Source organism: Oryctolagus cuniculus, chromosome 10, assembly GCF_051225735.1.
Source record: "Oryctolagus cuniculus isolate XC-2025 breed Fujian yellow rabbit chromosome 10, ASM5122573v1, whole genome shotgun sequence".
Lineage (NCBI taxonomy): Eukaryota > Metazoa > Chordata > Mammalia > Lagomorpha > Leporidae > Oryctolagus > Oryctolagus cuniculus.
Genome location: NC_142876.1, coordinates 111,103,048 through 111,118,459, shown reverse-complemented (window position 1 = coordinate 111,118,459; position 15,412 = coordinate 111,103,048). Strand labels below are relative to the sequence as shown.

Sequence of the window (15,412 nt, the reverse complement as noted above, 5' to 3'; positions counted from 1 at the left end):
AGACATGGTATGAATCCTCCTCCTCTCACCATAATCATGCTGCTCCCTCTCCCACTACCAAGGTCCTCTGTTCAGTGAAACGTCTGGAAAGAACAGCCTACACTTGTTTCCTCCACTCCCCTCCATCACTGCTACCCTGACCCTACACACCCCGGCTTCAGTCTCCACTGCACCTGAGAAACGCTCCATCAACAGAGCTCACATGTCCCCGGCACGGCGAAAGAGGCCCCCTCCTGGTCCTCCTTGTCTCTGACCACAGTCCTCTTGGAGCTTTTCTTCCTGAGCTGAAGGGGAGGCAGCGTGGTGTGCTGCATGGCGCCCTTTGGAGCTCTACAGATCTGACTGCATCTCTCAGCTGCATGGCTCCTGGCAGCCTGTGCCGCCGGATTTCTGCTTTTTTCACTAGTAAAACATGTGTAATATCTACCTTGCAGGGTCGCCGCAAGGATTAGTGAGGACTGTGCAAAAGGGCCAGGCACGCAGCATACACTCACAAAACCAGAGTGACTAGCACCTTGGAGGGCTGTCTGACACTTCTTGCTCATCTGCTGGTCATCTCCACCTCCTATGTGCAAGTCCAGAATTAAACCTGTGACCTTCCCCAAGGGTAGGGGCTCACTTGAACTGCTCTCTCTCTCGTTCTAACAGCACTGCTCTTCTTCTGGGCCCTGCAGCTCAAATCTTGCTCCTTCTCACGGCCCTTCAAGACTCCCTTCATCAGCCTTACGAAGGCCAGGCTTGTCAGCCAGGCGGCCAGGCCCTGACAGTCTCACGACAGCCTATTTTCACAGCTGCACCGCCCACTGCACTGCCTCCCTTCACCGGGAGCATCTCGGCAGGGGCCGAGCTGTCCATCCAGCAGCCCCAGCTTCCCCGTGACCCACCCAGCGTGCTACCCTGACGTCCTGCTCCTTCTCCAAACGCATCTTCCACCAAGAAGCCTTCTCAGCAAAAGCCCCCTCCTTCCCCTCCTGGAACCCCAACTGCGTCACGGCTTCCTGGCTGCGGACACACTCTTTCCTTCCTTTTATTCTGCAAACATTTACTGAGCACCTATTCTACGCCAGACGCTGCATCGCTAGCCCTTGCTGATGAATCACCCCTGATGAATCAGACCAGAGAGGACTCGGCGCTCACAGATCTTCACAGTCAGGAAGGGGAGACGGCACAGATGCTAACGAGCACAGGACAGCTGGCAAGGGCGGGAACACACCAAAGGCTCTGGGCCCCAGGGGAGTACACTGTGGGAGTGCTGCTGGTTCTCCTGCCCAGCCCCAATCCTGGGCCCATACCCCTTGCCTCCCAGAACCTTATACAGGGTTCCAGCAGCTCTCCCAGAGTGAGGGCCGTCAGGAAGAGCAGCAGAGCCGCAGTCAGAAGTGGAGGTGCTCAGGATTATAGGAACTCGGAGGAAGCCAGATCCTAGAGCACCAGGCACACCGAGATCTCAGATTTGCGGCCAGGCCTGCCACAGTCTGGCTGTCTTTCTTTGGGTAGGATACTTAACGTTTCCCTGCTCATCTGCCCTTGAGTCACAGCAAGGAGGAAAAGAAAAAAAAAATACATATTAAAGGCCCCGTGGGGGCTGGAGCAGATAACTCAGGGCCTGTGATTTCCATGCGCTTTATAAGATGGCCCCAAGGAGAGCCCCACAGGTCAGCAAGGAGATGCCAGAGGGGTGGCAGAGGTCACTGGGCGCCTCTTGCTGGCCTGCCTACCTCAGCTGCACCCCACTTTTTGTTGAAGTCACACACTGTCAAGTACAGAAACTAAGCACCAGCCAGATGAATTCTCACCAACCAAACACACCTGTAACTCACGCCTGGGTCAGGAAAGGGAGCCTTTGCCCACCGTCCCACTGCAGACACTGCTCCCCACAGGCAGCTACTGGCTCACCTGTGATGTCATAGATTTGTTCTGCTGTTCTTTCAAACTCTTTGGAAATAAAGCCATACGATTTGCAGGTACTGTTCTATGCCTGCCCTCTTGCTTTAGCGTACCTTTGTGGGGTCAGCAGCATCTTTGCATGCAGCCATAGATCGCTCATTGTCATTCCTGTCCGGTGTTCCACTGCTGCTACTGCTGTGAGAGTCACCTATTTGTTGTTCATAGCTTGCAGGTGCCGTGAAAGATGCTGCAAAGAACACCCCACAGCATCTCTTTTGGAGAACCTAAGGACACACTGTTACTGGACCCAGAACTGTTGGGTCACAGGGGACATGCCGATTCAGCTCTAATGGACACCAGAGGACCGTTTTCTATGGTGACTATGCCACCTAACGTCCCCCTCAGCCGTGTCTGAGAGTCTGGATTGACCTGCATCCTTGTCAGCACTTGGTATTGTCCACCTTTACCACTCCGGCCATTCTACCAAGTGTGCAACGGTATCACACTGTGGTTATAAAGCAACAAGGATGCATGCGCTCGCTGACCAGTGGAAGCCCTTCTCTTGTCAAGTGAACCCCATAGCTAACACCTCCTACTCTAAACACTAGTGTAGCTTCTGTTTTGCTAAACGTGCTGACTGATACACTGAGGGACAAAGAAGAAACCGCTGTGCCGGGAACAAGCAGTGTTTGTTGAGTGCTGTCAGTGAGGCGACTGTGCAGGGATGTCAGGATCCAAATGTGGTCTCCCCTTAAGTAACCCCAAGTAGAAGCCCAGAGAAAAATGGGGAGAACCAGCGGACTGCTCACAGAGGAAGTGCAGGGAAAAATGTGGGGCTCCGAGAGGGGCAGGGAGAGAGACTGATACTGTGGGGGAGAAAAAAAATCCAAGAACGGACACATTAACTAGTTTCTCCCTTTCTCCCTGGTTCAGGTGAGTTACAGGTGTGTTTGGTTGGTGAGAATTCATCTGGCTGGTGCTTAGTTTCTGTACTTGACAGTGTGTGACTTCAACAAAAAGTGGGGTGCAGCTGAGGTAGGCAGGCCAGCAAGAGGCGCCCAGTGACCTCTGCCACCCCTCTGGCATCTCCTTGCTGACCTGTGGGGCTCTCCTTGGGGCCATCTTATAAAGCGCATGGAAATCACAGGCCCTTCTTTAATTTGTGACTGCTAAGTTTGCAAAAGTGAGACAGGCTGGGAGGTCCTCTGATTACAGAACTTGATCCTTCTTTCCCTCCCAAACCACCGTTGTCTGACCCACTGATGTGCCCAACATTTAGCAGACTTAAATCAATGTGGAATTAATGAACGGCTCTGCGTTTATCAGAGGAAGGGGATGGCTGCCTTCTACAAATTGCCACCTGTCTGCCAAATAACTAGCAGCTTAGTCTTACAAGGCGCATTTCAAAGATAAGGAAACTAAGGCTGAAGAATGGAAACAACCTGCTCAGAATCACAGGCCGTTATACTTTTGAGGCAGAACTAGACAGGTCTGCCAGACCCCAAAACCCACTTATTGCCGCCACCCTTCCCAGCCCCATGGCTGAGTGCAGAAGACAAGGTCTTGGCCAGCTCCATAGGCTGTCAGGGGTATTTCAGAGTCACGCAGCACAGAGGTTTCTGCTAGGACACACGAAAACGTGCCGGCTGTGCGCAGGCAGAAATCGCCCACAGCCACAGCACAGCTGAATCTAGCCCTGGTGTGAGAGGACCTCACTCCTGGTTCTTTTGCTTCCCACAGGAAATAACAAAGTGGCAGCTGAGCAAAGGCCCTGCGTATCTAGTGGGAGAGAAGTTACAAAGGCAAGAAGTTCAATAGCCACACTCAGACAGAAGAGGTGGTCAAGGGCTTCACCATCCTGGTTCATGTGGTCACCACACCCAATGGGAAGGCAGCCTTGTTCTCCGGCACTGTCAGGCCCACAAGAAATACCCAGTTGTGAGCAGCACACAGTCCTTGGCCTGCTGCATGGTGCATGACCAATGGGGTACCTTGGCTGGCATCAGAGAAAAGCTGGATGAAGCCCAGAGATGAGGCCTCCCCAGCCCAGAGAGCAGGGGATGGGGTTGTGGCACCTTTGATGATAAATTCTCCCCAGCACACATGTAGCACCGTGACATGATACAGAATTCCCAATACCACCATGCCCTGGGGAATGCAGCCAGCACCCTTGAGGCACCAAGCACACACTGGCACTTTTAGAGACACCACCCCTTTAATCCTCCCATTAACTCCCTGCAGAAAACATTAGTGTCTCCCGATTACAGATGAAGAGATCAAAATGTAAGGGGGCAGAGTGACTGCACAGGATGGGGACACAGAGCTGTCAGGGAGGGGAGGCAGGCACACGGGACTCTGGTCACCACCTCTGTCAGCAAAACGGCACTGCTGCTGTCTGTGAGCACCACGTCCAGGGTTCTGCCTCAGGCCCCCTGGACCCGTTCACGGCCCCCGGGTTCTTAGCAGTTCGCTGCTCCCCGTGATCAAACAGAAGAAATACTCCTCGCTCAAATCGTGCAGTGTGGCTGTGAAGAACGACTACTCAGAAAGATTATAAAGTAGGGGAGGCCTATAAAAACTGATTTGCACACTCAAGAATAATCATTTTGGGAATAAATACTGCAGCATAAAAGGGTCAGGAGGTCTCCTCCTCCTTGAAAACAAGTGCAGGTTCTGTGCCTGCTTTCCCTCCCTGCTGGCACAGCGGGAGGGGGAGACCCAGCCAGCGCCCCAGGACCGCATCCTACAGGTGCCAGACCAGCAGGAGTCCAGCCGGAGGCCTCTCTCCAGGGCCCAGGTCCTGCTCCGCTGTCCCAGCTTGGACACACCCTGAGCTGTGCTGGGTGCTCAAGGATGATGCGGCAGCTGTTCCAACCTCCCCTGGACAGGTTTTCACCACCACTTTCTAAACTGAAAAGGAAGTAGAAATAGGAGGGGAAAAAAACGCGAGGAGCACGAGGATCGGAAGGGCCTGGAGTCATGTGTGGAGAAGCTGCAAATGTCAAGGGCTGAGAGGACCTCCCCCTGCAAGCAGAATTGTATAAAAGCAACAGCTGATAAAAAGATGGTCGGGCGCTGTGTTTTCCATCTTTCCAGCCATTACTGGAATAAAATTATCCACAGAAAAGATCGAAAACCTTTTTCAAAACTAATAAAATTAAGCCTTATTATTCTGCTTCTTTTTCTCCCTCTTTCTCCAGCTCCTCTTTAATCCCCTCTATCTCCGGCACCAATCACCATTTCCGGGGACGCTGGAGGTGCTTTCCTCTTTGTATTACCACCAGCAAAATGCTGTGTTTAAGACTCAGAGAGATCATGTTTTTACACTTCCTTCTAGAAGCATTTAATAACCGTTCACAACCAGGTAGCAAAACCTTATGTTAAAAGCACAACCCTGCTTCTGCATATATAAGGAGTTAGGACCTCACTTTATGATGAGTGGGGAAGAGCAGATGAGAAAAAGGGGCTCAACCAGGAGAATTTCCTCTCCTTTAGCAAAGCAGATAACTGGTTTCAAGAAGAAGGAAAGCAGAGAGGAGAGATAGATTTGGGAGGAAGAAAAATGCTGTGGGGCTATTTCCCTTCCACCCCAAACATACACATGTACACATACTTGCAGCAGCCAAACCCAGGGAGAAAAACACGAGAGGCGCACAGCAGGAGACCAAAGAATTGCACACATAACAAAAAAATCTCTGCCTATGAACATATGGACAATTGTGATAATTAGAGCTATGGCTGTTTTTTTTTTTTTTTAACCCTTTTCCAGGATTTCAAATCACAATCCTTGTCATTTCGAGCTACAGGCAGACCTGTGCGGGTGGCTGTTCCTGGAACATTTGTTTATCAAGGGCCACTCTGAGTGGCTCCAAGGTGCACTGTCGCTCGTTCCTGGTGGGATGTCACCACCAGCGCTTCATGGTCACCACATGCCAATCCTAGCCACCCCCTAAAAGCCCCATGGAGGCAGATAGGTGGGTGATCACGGAGCAGGGAGAACTTTCCTCTGGTCCCCACTGCCTGGAGGTGCAGAAATCACGCTTCTGCCAGGCTCCACTGTGGAGTGCCATGGGAGAAAACCCCCCTGGAAATCAAGCCCCTCAAGCAAACTGTCAATTTCAAAGCTCCAAACCGTGACAAATGATTCACGAAGATTCGCCTGCACTGAGCTGATGGCTCAGGTTGCTTGGCGCGTTGTCTCAGGCATGAGGGAGAATCATTTTCTCTTGCCCTCCCAACCATCCCCTCCCACATTTTAAGCTGTTTCTTTGAGAAATCTGTCATGATCAACAAATTAAACCAAGAAAAAAAAAAGTAAGTTACCAAATTAATTTTCAAGAATCAGTGTACATTTTTTTTTAAAGGCATGATGATGTGTCTTTAAATCGTATCGTTTCGAAGGCTTATCCTCAGAAAAGCAGGGAATGCAGTGAGTGTGTAGCAGGAGTGCACTTTGATCTTCCCGACTCCCAGGAGAAAATCAATAATACAACTTTAATGTATTTGTATAGCAAGACCTCACGTTATTATTATTTTTATCCAGTGCAGCTTAACTAAAGTGAAAAAGGTATACTGGTTCTCAGCACCGCCCTGTGGTGAAAGTGGTGTTTTTTTTTCTAAAATTGAACTACAGCAGAGTCAGCCGCATTCAACACAAAACGGGCCAATTAAAAACCAATTATCTCTGTGAATGCAACTTGTTGAAAGGCTGGGCTTGTGGTGCTGGATGCGGGATGCTGGCGGGCGTGTCCACAGGGTGGCTGGCCACGGGCGACAGGCACCCTCTCTAGTCCCCAGCGGTGGCGTATTCGGCCTTTAGGACCTGGCCCCCAGGAAGGCAGCCGAGCAGAGCCTTACCTTCCTCTCCATGTGCCCCAGCTGCTCCTTACAGAGGGTGTCGCGGCGTCTGAGCTCTGCCTCTCTGCTCTCCAGCTCCCGGGCCTAGCGGGAGAGAACAAAGCCCGCGTTAGCCAGCAGCGCGAGTGCGGGGCTGGTGCTGCGAGGAGAAGGCCACTGGCATCCCTGCTCACACCGCACTCACGGTGAGGAGAGCAGCAGTGACGGAGCAGAGTGCTGCGATCTGCCAGCACGCTCACACGGACCGTGTTTCAATTTCCACAACCACCCTTCGAGGTGGGGAATTACTGCAACGATCTTGCAGATGATAATCACCAGCGTTTATTGAATGCTTACTATCTGCCAAGTGCTGTTTTCCGTGCTTCCCACAGACGATTGCCTTTGATCCTTGCAACACCGCTGAAAGAGGCAGGATCAGCATGATCCCACGTTATAGATGAGGAGACAGACACACACAGAGGGGCTGAGGGGCCGCTCAGACACTCACTACTCAGAGGAGCTGCGGTTTGAGCTGGGTGAGCCTGGCTGACGAGCTGCTACCCTGCGCTGCACAGTCTGGGAGGGCCAGAACTGCTGCTGGCCTTGCAGGTACACTGGGCACGCCCCTGTCCTAGAGCCTGAGGTAGAGAGAGTGAGGATGCATGCACACATCCTGCCCCCCATCCACCTGATGGAGACGAGGGAATCCCTGTTGGAGCACAGGCCCTGTGCCCTCCCTTCAGTTACATTTAAGACAAGGGCTCAGCTAACTACCCTGGAGCCAGCAGCCCTGAGGCTGAACCTAGTCCTGCCCTTAACTGATGGAGTGACCTTAAATGATATTCTTTTTTTTTTTTTTTTTTTTGACAGGCAGCGTGGACAGTGAGAGAGAGAGACAGAGAGAAAGGTCTTCCTTTTCTGTTGGTTCACCCTCCAATGGCCACCACGGCTGGCGTGCTGCAGCCGGCGCACCACACTGATCCAAAGGCAGGAGCCAGGTGCTTCTCCTGGTCTCCCTTGGGGTGCAGGGCCCAAGCACTTGGGCCATCCTCCACTGCCTTCCCGGGCCACAGCAGAGAGCTGGCCTGGAAGAAGGGCAACCGGGAAAGAATCCGGCGCCCCGACCGGGACTAGAACCCGGAGCGCCACTAGGTGGAGGATTAGCCTAGTGAGCTGCGGCGCCGACCTTAAATGATATTCTTAACTCAGCCAAGTTCCACCCCCTTTCTCGAAAGTCACCCTCTGCCCCTCACAAGACTGTTCAGAAGATTAAAGGAAACCCCAACAGAAATGGGCAGGGACACCCACGCCACAAGAGCCTCTGATGAACCCTGCGGCCAGCGCCTCTGCCTCCACACACAGCAGACTCACGGAAAGGCAGCACTGTGGGCTGGAGTGGACGCTTCAGCACTTGCGTGGAAGAATCACACTCCTCGCTCACCATCTGCCCCGTGACGGAGCTCCGTGTGTCCAAGTACTCTCCCAGTCCCTGGTGGCATTTAATTCTCATCCCCTCCAGGAGCACAGCTAGTCAGAGACTGAGGGGTATCATGAGCCCAAGTCCACCCCCAAGTCCTGAGTGGCTTTTTCCCTAACACACTATGGCATCAGCACATGGGTTTGAGTCATTCGAACTACAGGGTAAAATAAGGAATTGGTGTTTTTGAAAGCTCATTTCCCTGGCAATGCTACTCCTACTGGCACGAAGCCTTCAGGAACCACGAGCAAGGTGGTCGAGCATGGGAGCTGACCACAGGTGCCTGTAACTGGCCAGTACCAGAGGAAAGGCTCAGAGGCTCAGGGGAAACACCAGGCCTGAGGGGCTGGGCAGCAGTCTGAGCATCTGAGGGCTGAGTGCTACAACTAGCTCTCCCTACCTCGAAGTGGCCCGCTGTGAGCTTGAGCGAGCTGCCATCGTCCTGGGGCTTCTCCCCTTACCTGCAGAAGGAAGAGGGAGTAGTAACTTGGCTCCCCAGGCAGCTGTAGAATTCCTAAAAATGCCAAGCAGTATTGCGGAATGCGTCTGGAATGCCAACACTCCCGAAAAGCTAAACACAAACAGTGCTTCTGAGTGCTGGGGATTTCTCGCAGGAATTTTCAAAGCCGAGGCTGGGGCTGTGTCCCAGGAACGCAAGCATGGCTAATCTGTGCTGGGCCACTCAGCAGCCCAGCACTTAACTGTTAAGGATCCCTGATGCAATCAGAGGAGAAGCTCGTCGGATACAATTAGCAGCCAGCGCAGGAACACCTCCTGGGGCTCTGGACCTGCCATTCTCTAGCCAGCAGTCCAGCCAACCAGGAAGACGACATCTGAAAGCAAAACCACCATGAGGCCCTTCAACTGCCACTTAAAAGGGGCAAGTGGGGCAGCAGAGACAAGGAGTCTCATCCAAAGGCCCACCCACCATCCAACCGACACACCGTGCCGCTCCCCTGGGCAGAGGAATCAGGAATACTCAGCCCACGGCCCTGGGGCCTGGGCCAGCAGCACATCCCTGTCAGGAGTGGGATGCAGAACCAAGACACTGAGCATCCATCGGCTCTTTGTCAGGTTAGAAGACGTCTGCCCGTAAACCCAACAAGGAGTCCTGAGGACAAAGAGGCCTCCTGTTCTAGTCACACTGAGATGTAACAAGTAGGAGTCTGGCACTGTGGCGTAACAGCCTAGAGGGTAAAGCTACCACCTGCAATGCCAGCATCCTATACGGACACCTGTTTATGTCCCGGCTGCTCTACTTCCCATACAGCTCCCTGGCTAAGGCACATGGGGAAAGCAGTGGAGGGTGGCCCAAGTGCTGGAGTCCCTGCTACCCATGTGGGAGACCTGGAAGATGCTCCTGGGCTCTTGACTTCAGCCTGGCCAAGCCACGGCTGTTTTGGCCATCTGGGGAGTGAACCAGTGGAAGGAAGATCTGTCTGTCTCTCCCTTTTCCTAACTCCTTCAAATAAATCAATCTCTTTTTTTCTAAAGGCACAACAAATAGGCAGTCATTAAGTAAAGAAGTGATGAACTGTTCAGAGAGGAGGGAGTCTGTCTCTTCCACTTGCAGGGAAGCACCCTATCTCCAAAGTCTTAGTTTCCATCACAAACCAGCCAGCACGGTGGCTAGCTCCCTGCCTCTGCTTCATCAACTACCAAACCCTGCCCACCACCTCTGTTCATCTTGGAGACTGACAGTGAAACCCCAATGACTGATGACAGACAGAAGCTGACGTATGAAGAGGGCTGAGGGAAATGAACGGGATACAGATGCCTGCATGTCTGTGGCTGGCCCAGAGCAGGCCCTCAATGATTTGGTTGTGATGAACGAAGGAGGACAGACTGGGCACTCTACACAGCTACTCTACAGCCCAGTGCTTGCTTCCCGACACTCACAAGAGGCCGCACGACACGCAGCTCTCAGCATGGCACTGGGATTAAGGAGCAGGGCAGGTTTCACTGATTCCGTAATTTATCAGAATGCTGGAGAGCAGCTACTCTGTGACAGACACATTGTAAAGGGATCAGGGATACAACAGGAAAACCAAAGAGCAAGTTTCTGCTCTCATGGAGCTTAGATCCCAGTAGGAGAGGCAAATGTGTGAGCAGATAAATAAGATAATTTCAGAGACTGATATGTGCCAGGGAGACCATAAGACAGAATAACTCAGGGGGTAGCAGGCTGCTGTTTTCTCTAAGGAGATTTCCAATAAAGTCTTCTGGGAAAAAAAAATCAGAATTAAGTACGTTGTCTCTAATACAATGCTAAAACATCACCACTGTGAAGATGTGCTCAGTGGATGACAGTCTTTAAATAGAGAACAGAAGGAATCTCCCGTGCCAGAGTCAAGGACTCCTCCAGCCAAGACGCCCTGGAGAGTGCACATGCTGATGCATCCAGCCTGCTCCAAACACGTAAGAGCAGAAAGACACAGACAGGCTCAAAAACAAGATGGAAGCATCCAACACAGAGCAGTGCGTAGGGCTGTAGACCAGGCCTGCTGGGTTTGGGGCCTGCAGTAGGCCAGGATCTATCTTTATCCCACAGGACCCAAATGAACCATGCTCTACAGAGGGAGAGGAAGGAGTCAGGCTGGCTCCCTGCAGGCTAGGGTTCCCCCTCCAGTACAAAGCTGAGATAAGGCACTGCCTGTCTAGAGCAGCGATTTCCAGCCTACTTAAGCCCAGGCAAGCCAGAAGGCACACAACCGGCCCCAGGACCACAAACGAACACAGAGCTCCACTGATGCAGCGCCTGGCTCTGTCGCATCCCCAGTACCACCATGGGGAGGGGCCTCAGAAGGCCACAGACAGTCGGGGCCCTGCACTGGGGTGCAGGTGTAAGCCAACCACAGAAATGACAGGCTGGGGGAAAAGCCATTGGAAAGTGAGAAAAATACTGAGCAACATGACAAAAATTAAGCTTCCACTCAAAACGAGCGTGCAAACCAAATCTCAAATATAAAAAGATACGTAATTCCTAGAAAGGCAACCTATGAAATTTGCGATTCACTCCAGATGAAATCAACCTTATAACAACTTCATGATAAAGCAATGTTTGAGAATTTTTATTAAAATTTAAACCTAAGACAGAAAAGTGTCATAAATCTCTAGAGGCTATCACCAAGCTTCTCCAATTAGAAACTAAGGGGTCTCCTTGTAACTCTGCTCTCCACCGTCTCCTCGACCCAAGGTTCTTACAGCAGACCATTCATCGGTGCACACTTCTAAGACTGCTGTGAAAGCTCAGGTTTTCATTTTCCTAAACAGAACCTTGGTACCACTGCATATGGAAAAAAATTAACTCTTAACATCATCAGCTATCTAGCCAATATTAACATTTTCAATTGATAAAAGGTGCTAAATACATGTTTATGTTTCTCAGAAGTATACAGGAGGAATAACTTCTTATTTATAAAAAAGGAATTATGAATTTGAGACAGGCAAACTGGGATCGGCACTGTGGTGTAGCGGGTTAAGCCACCAGCTTGGACGCAGGTATAAGGGCACTGGCTGGAGTTCTAGGTGCTTCACTTCTGATCCAGCTCCCTGCTAACACACCTGGGAAAGCAGCAGAAGATGGCCCAAGTACCTGGGCCCCTGCACCCAGGTGGGAGACCCAGATGGAGTTGTAGGTTCCTGGCTTCAGCCTAGACTAGCACTGACCATTTGGGGAATGAATAAGTGATGGAGGATCAATCGATCTCGCTCTCGCTCTAAGATTTTATTTATTTATTTGAGACAGAGTTATAGACAGAGAGAGGGAAAACCGAGAGAAAGGCCTTCCATCTACTGGTTCACTCCCCAAATGGCCACACCAACTAGAGCTGATCCGAAGCCAGGGGCCAGGAGCTTCTTCTTTGTCTCCCACTGGGGTGCAGGGGCTCAAGAACTTGAGCCACCTTACACTGCTTTTCCAGGCATTTATCAGAGAAATGGATTGGAAGTGGAGCAGCCGGGACACGAACTGGCACCCATATGGGATGCTAGTGCTGCAGGCAGAAGCTTAGCCTACTATGCCACAGTGCCCGCCCACTCACTCACTCTCTCTCTCTCTCTTTCCTTCTTTTCCCTCTCCTTCTCCCTCTCCCACTCTCTGTACCTCTGCCTTTCAAATAAATATTTTTTTCAAATCTTTTTAAAAAGAGAAATAGGAAAATCCCCAAATAGGTTAAATGTTATAAATCTTAAATCTCCAAAATAAAAAAAAAAGTAAAATGGATAAGACAAACCCTAAGCTAAGGAAAGTAAGGGGAAAAATAGCAATTTGGAATGTAGCACACAGATGTGGCCAAGATGTATCAATGGATAACAAAGAGGAAAAGTGTGAAAGAAGAGACAAGGACCACAAAGGACAGACCGGTGGGGCCAGCACATGTCTGTCTGATGGCTGCTCCAGAGGAAGAGCAGGGAAGGGGTGGGCAGAGGAGAGAACGAGGAGAGCAAGGAGGGCGAAAGAGCAGATGGCAAGTCAGTGGGGGAGGGGTAAGGTGAAGACAAGGGGGTGGACAAGGGGACAAGATGTGTGTGGAGAAGGAGAAAGGGGCTTGGAGGAAGAGGAGGATGGGGAGAAGGGAGAGAAGAGGGTGGTAAACAAAAAACACCAAATACATTTAGAGAAATAAGTAAATCTGTTACCCAATAAATGTGAGGCAGATGGTCGATGGCCCCTATATATATATAAAATATCCAGCTTCCAGTGCTTGTGCCCTGGTGTGACCCCCTCCCCTGGCTGTGGGCTGGACCTCACGACTCACAGCTGGTGGAGAGAACACAGCAAAAGTGGTGGGATGTCACTTCTAAGATTTAATTTTCAAAGACACTGATTTCTGTCTTGCCGCTATTCTCTCTCACTTTCCGTCACTGATGAACAAGCACCCACTGTGTGAGCTGCCTACAGAGGTACTCCAGGGTGCCCCCACGACAGAGTGGCTGCCGGGTACCAGCCAGCGAGGACCACAAGCCCTCAAGCCCATGAGCTGTCCAGGAACAGACACCTGTCAACAGTCACCTGAGTAAGCTTGGAGGCAGGGAGGCAGGCCTCCCCACTGCTGAAGCCTTCAGAGGCTACCAGGTTGTGACTGACCGTAGGGCAGAGGCTCCAAGCTCAGCCATGCCAAGCTCTCTGACCCACAGAAACCCTGAGATGATAAATGTTAACTGCTTTAAGCCACTAAACTTTATAATTTCTTATTTAGCAACAGATAATGAATACAAAATATGATTTTATCATTTTTCATCAAAATATAATTAATCTCATCCTTCAAGAAAAAGAGTATCACTCTGGAGAAAAGGGAAAAGAAAACTCAACTGTGAGTTTCTTACAAGCGATACAACCCCCACAGCAGCAGTGAGGGAGGACAAAACAAACTTCACTGGACACAAGTACTGACGGAAGCATCTGCTTTGTTTCGTTTACAAAAAAAGTTGAAATTTTAAAAATACACAAATACTCACATACACAAAGAGAAAACAATAACCCTTCTTGAAGAGACAAAATACTCAACAGAACGAGACATAGCAACAGGCCCAGATGTTGGAATGAACTCAGAAGGACGTTAAGGAATTATAACAATACAGGGAAGAATCTAGTAGAAAAAGGTAGACGCCACATGTGCAGAGATGGAGGACGTCTAGAGTGATGGAAACCACTGGTCCCCATCACTGATGATCAGAAATCGACTGCTAGCCTCACTGAGGATCCCTTGTACCTGATGAGTCCTGCTCTCTTGCTGCTTTCTAGACGGACCCTTTGACTCCGACTTCTGATAGTGTGATTGCAACGTGTCCAGCTGTGGCTGTCTTTGAGATCTCCTTATGCACAGCCCTACAAACACACTTGGCCTTTTTGAATCCCACGAATATGAAGGACTTTTCCATGTCTTCTATAAACAACTCATGCCCTAGCTTCGCTTTTAAGCTTTCTGCTTACCCAGCTGTTTGCCCAAAGTGTTATCTACCTCCTAAGGCAACTGTAATGTTCAACAATTGCCTCTGGTTATTTTTGACAAATGCCCCAGGGAAAAGGCTGTTTGCACTGAGCAACCTCCAAGTCAAGTTAAAAAACAAAACAAAACAAAACAGTCTAGTGAGTGGGGTCTTCCAGGGAGCAACGAAAGGAGAAAAATGACAATTCTCTGGTAATGGGGCTTTGCAGCAGCTTTAATCCTTTTCTGCCTAGCCACCCACCCCCAAGCCCCACCAGAGACTGGCAGGTTACAGATCTGCACCACACCTGTGGGCTGTTGCTCTCTAGGCTACTGTGGAGCTACAGGGAGAGAGGGATGGAATAGGATAGAATAAAATACCATAAGCCTTGCTAGTCTGAGAGTTCTAAAAAAAATAGATTCTGGTTTTGCCTGTATTTTCATTAAGGGAGAATTTTTTTTTTCAGAGGTCCTTACTTCACCATTTTTTTACTATCTGAAACATCAGATCACATAAAATAGAGCCAAATGGAAAAGCTATAAATGGATTTCTAGCATGGTATGGTATGAAATCTTGGGTTATTAGCACACTGGACACCACAAAGGAAAGAATCCATGAAGTTGGAAACAAATCATGAGCAATCATCCAAATTAAGGCATAAAGAGGCAGAATGAAAAATAAAATTGGACAGGGCATCCAAGATCTACAAGATAATATAAAAGGTATAAAGCATATATTTAATTGGAGTCCTCATAGGAGAAGAGAAAAATGGAGTAAAAAAAATGTAGAGATGAAGGCCAAGAGTTCACCAAAAATTAATTAAAGACTATAAATTTCAGACCTGACAAGATCAGAAAAATCCCAAGCAGGATGCTTTTGTGAAGTTCTTAAATAATTCCTGAAGTGATGGAATATTTTTGAACATGCATGATCATAAGTTAAAAAAATGTAATTTCTGGAGCAATCCTAAAAAGTGACAGAAACAGCTCAGACGAAGCCAGCAGGAGAGTGGGTATGACACTAGTTAGACACCTGCCTCCCCTGCTGGGGTGCCGGGTTCAGTACCCGGCCAGCTCTGGCTCTAGCTCCAACTCTGGCTCCAACTCCTGACTCCAGATTCCTGCTAACACAGATCCTGGGAGGCAGCAGTGAGGACTCAAACAGCTGGGCTCCGGACACCCACAGCGGAGATCTGGACTGAGTTCCCAGCTCCTGGCTGCATCCCAGCCTAGCTGCAACAACCGTGGGAATTTGAGGAGTCAACCAGAGGCTGGGCGCCTT

General features: G+C 50.2%; 1 protein-coding gene across 3 annotated transcripts in view; it reads right to left on the bottom strand.

Annotated features, from left to right (window-relative positions):
* Positions 1–15,412, bottom strand: part of CHCHD6 (coiled-coil-helix-coiled-coil-helix domain containing 6) — a 250,521-nt gene that overhangs the window by 109,018 nt on the left and 126,091 nt on the right. For 2 of the 3 annotated variants that reach the window (XR_016214404.1, XM_008260313.5), the window contains exon 5: positions 6,745–6,828. The exons of the other annotated variant lie outside the window; for it this stretch is intronic. Coding sequence is in view for 1 of the 2 variants with exons in the window: in XM_008260313.5 (XP_008258535.2) it covers positions 6,745–6,828 (84 nt within the window). In the remaining variant the exon portion in view is untranslated. The remainder of the gene's footprint in view (positions 1–6,744; positions 6,829–15,412) is intronic. 3 annotated transcript variants of the gene reach the window in all.